Source organism: Eimeria mitis, genomic scaffold (assembly GCF_000499745.2).
Source record: "Eimeria mitis Houghton genomic scaffold, Emh_scaff789, whole genome shotgun sequence".
Taxonomy (NCBI): domain Eukaryota; phylum Apicomplexa; class Conoidasida; order Eucoccidiorida; family Eimeriidae; genus Eimeria; species Eimeria mitis.
The window spans coordinates 7,400-10,533 of record NW_013575795.1 but is presented as its reverse complement, the minus strand read 5'-3'; the positions used below and the strand labels follow the sequence as shown (position 1 = coordinate 10,533).

Sequence of the window (3,134 nt, the reverse complement as noted above, 5' to 3'; positions counted from 1 at the left end):
TTAATATAAACCCTTTGACTCTTTATTTATAAACCACCATTTCTCTTTTTTTTTTTTTTCTTTCTCCTACAGAAGGCCCCCCGCGTGTCGGGGCCCCAAACCCTAAACCCTAAACCCTAAACCCTAAACCCTAGACCCTAAACCCTAAACCCTAATGAAACCACCCAAGACGAACCTTCTAAACCCTAAACCCTAAACCCTAAACCTTTCCCGACTCTCCTTTGCTGCACCTTCTAATACAAATACCACCGTCAGCAACAGCAGCAGCAACAGCAACAGCAGCAGCAGCAGCAGCAGCAGCAGTATTCTATGCAGAGCAGGGGGCCCCCACATACAGGCCCCCTCGCCTCGGTGTGGGGCCCCTGAGGCGCTGGGATCCGATCCCAGCCTCAGGATGAGGCGAAAGGGTCCCCCAGAGGGTTTTCTATGGGAGACGCTGGGGGGCCCCCGGGGGGCCCCAGGGGCCCCCCACGGGGCCCCCCCCGGGGGCCCCCATGGGGGCCCCCCTGGGGGCCCCCCTCTTATTCGTGAGCTGCAGCAGATCGGGGAGGAGATGAGCTGCAAGGAGTGGCGTGTGGTGCTGAGTGTATGGGATTTGGGGTTTGTTGCTGCTGCTGCTGCTGCTGCAGCAGCAGCAGCAGCAGCAGATGCAGGGTCATCACCATCGTCAGCAGCAGCAGCAGTAGCAGCAGCAGCAGCAGCAGCAGCAGCAGCAGCAAGAAAAGAAACAAGAGGAGAGGTGCTGGAGGCCTCCGATGATAGCTTTGAGCCCTGGCCCCTCAGCTCTGACGAAGACAGCTTATTTGCTGACAGCAGCAGCAGCAGCAGCGGCAGCAGCAGCAGCAGCAGCAGCAGCAGCAGCAGCAGCAGCAGTAGCTGCAGTAGTGGCTGCTGCTGCAGCAGCAACTGCAGTTGCAGCAGCAGCAGCAGCAGCAAGAAGGCAGCAAGCGAGCTCTGGGGCCGTCCCTGTATTATAAATATACGGATATATAAAAAAGGAAAAGAGAGGAGACAAAGTAATGTTAGTAGAGACAAACAGCAGCAGCAGCAGCAGCAGCAGCAGCAGCAGCAGCAGCAGAAGCAGCAGCAGCAACAGCAGCAGAGGCAGCACGAAATAGAAGCAAACAAACGAGTAGAAACAGAAACAGAAAGAGAGACAGAAACAGAGACAGATAAAGACAAAGAAAAACACAAAGACAAAGAAGGAGACAAAGAAGGAGACAAAGACAGACTCATAGTTGAGGTGTCTGCTCAGTTTTGTCTCCAGTAAGCTTGTCTTTGTTTCTTTTTATTTTTCCTTGTCTTTGTCTTTGTTTCTTTTTATTTTTCCTTGTCTTTGTCTTTGTTTCTTTTTATTTTTCCTTGTCTTTGTCTTTGTTTCTTTTGCTTTGTCTTTCTCTGCGTTTATTTCTTCTTGTCTTTGTCTCTGTTTATTTGTCTTTGTCTTTGTCTTTGTTTATTTGTCTTTGTCTTTGTGTCTTTGTCTCTGTGTCTTTGTCTTTGTTTATTTGTCTTTGTCTTCGTTTATTTGTCTTTGTCTTTGTGTCTTTGTTTATTTGTCTTTGTCTTTGGTTTTATTTGCTTGTCTTTGCCTTTTTGTTTGTCTTTGTCTTTGTTTCCTTTTCTTTGTCTTTGTCTATTTGTTTTTGTTTTTTTGTTTGTCTTTGTCTTTGTCTTTGTCTTTGTTTATTTGTCATTTTTACATATCCTTCTTTTTATATTTTATTATTTATTTTTCTTTCTCTCTCTGTCTTTCCCTTTTTTTTATTTTTTATTTATTTTTATTTATCTCTCTTTTTATATTTTATTTTTTTATTTTTCTTTTTGTCTTTCCCCTCCTTTCTCTTTCTATTTATTTATTTTTTATTTCTTTTTAGTTTTATTTTTCCTTCTGTCTTTGTCTTTGTCTTTCTTCTTAATTTATTTTTTCTTTTGTCTTTGTCTTTGTCTTTGTCTTTGTTCAGGGGTGTCTCCCCCCGCTTTACTTTATTAGCAGCTGTGGGGTATCCGCTGTCTCCTTTTCAGTCTCTTCTTGCTGCTGCTGCTGCAGACCCTCAAACCCTAAAAGGGGGCCCCCAGGGGGCCCCCCAGGGGGCCCCCTTGGGGGCCCCCCTTGGGGCCCCCCAGGGGGCCCCTCAAGGGGCCCACCATGGGGGCCCCCATGGGGGCCCCCATGGGGTTGCTGCTGCGCTGCAGTACAGACGGCAGCTGCAGCAGCAGCAGAAGCAGCGGGAGCAGCAGCAGCAGCAACAGCAGCAGAGGGATCAGGAGCAGCAAGAGAAGCAGCAGCAGCAGCATGTATTACATGCAGATATTGCTGCTGCTGCTGCTGCTGCTGCTGCTACTGGTGCTGCAGCAGGAACAGGAGTAAGAGAGAGGAATGATGGTGGTGTATATAAATGCAACTGCAGCAGCAGCAGCAGCAGTAGCAGCAGCAGCAGTAGCAGCAGCAGCAGTTGCTGCTGCAGCAGCTGCTGCTGTCTCTGTCATCTGCTGCTGCTGCTCCGTCGCTTATTAATAAATATAAAATTTATTTTATTTTTTCCAAAAACAAAACAAAAAGCAAATGCAGCAGAAATACAAATAGATGAAAAATATAAACAAAGAAGAAAATCCTCACAAGACCAAGTAATACTGCTGCTGCTGCTGCTGCTGCTGCTGCTGCTGCTGTTGCTGCTGCTGTTGCTGCTGCTGCTGCTGCTGTTGCTCATGATAATGCTGATGATGATGCCGCTGATGCTGCTGCTGTTGCTGTTACTCCCGATGATGATGCTGCTGTTGCTGCTGATGTTGCTGCTGTTGCTGTTGCTGCTGCTGTTGCTGCTGCTGTTGCTGCTGCTGCTGTTGCTGCTGCTGCTGCTGCTGATCGATAACTTGGAGTGTTCATCTGATGCTCTTTGCCTTCAGCTTCGACGCAAAGCCTTCTACAGGCGTCAGTACCAGCAGCAGCAACAGCAGCAACTGCAGCAACAGCAGCAACTGCAGCAACTGCAGCAGCAGCAGCAGCAGCAGCAGCAGCAGCACCAGCGGTCTCAGAGCGCCTCGCCCCCATGGTCACGTGAGCCCCTCAGCTCGCACCTGCGGCGGCCTTCTCACCCCGTCCCGTTTGCTGCTGCTGGCAACAGGCAGCAGCG

General features: G+C 48.9%; 1 protein-coding gene across 1 annotated transcript in view; it reads left to right on the top strand.

Moving 5' to 3' along the window:
* Positions 1 to 394: 394 nt before the first annotated feature.
* EMH_0022320 (ATP-dependent RNA helicase, related) overlaps positions 395 to 3,134 on the top strand; it is a gene marked incomplete at both ends in the record, with an annotated part of 9,877 nt that continues 7,137 nt past the window's right edge. The window contains 3 exons of the mRNA XM_013501923.1: positions 395 to 1,266; positions 2,202 to 2,367; positions 2,908 to 3,058. Coding sequence (XP_013357377.1) covers positions 395 to 1,266; positions 2,202 to 2,367; positions 2,908 to 3,058 — 1,189 coding nt within the window. The remainder of the gene's footprint in view (positions 1,267 to 2,201; positions 2,368 to 2,907; positions 3,059 to 3,134) is intronic.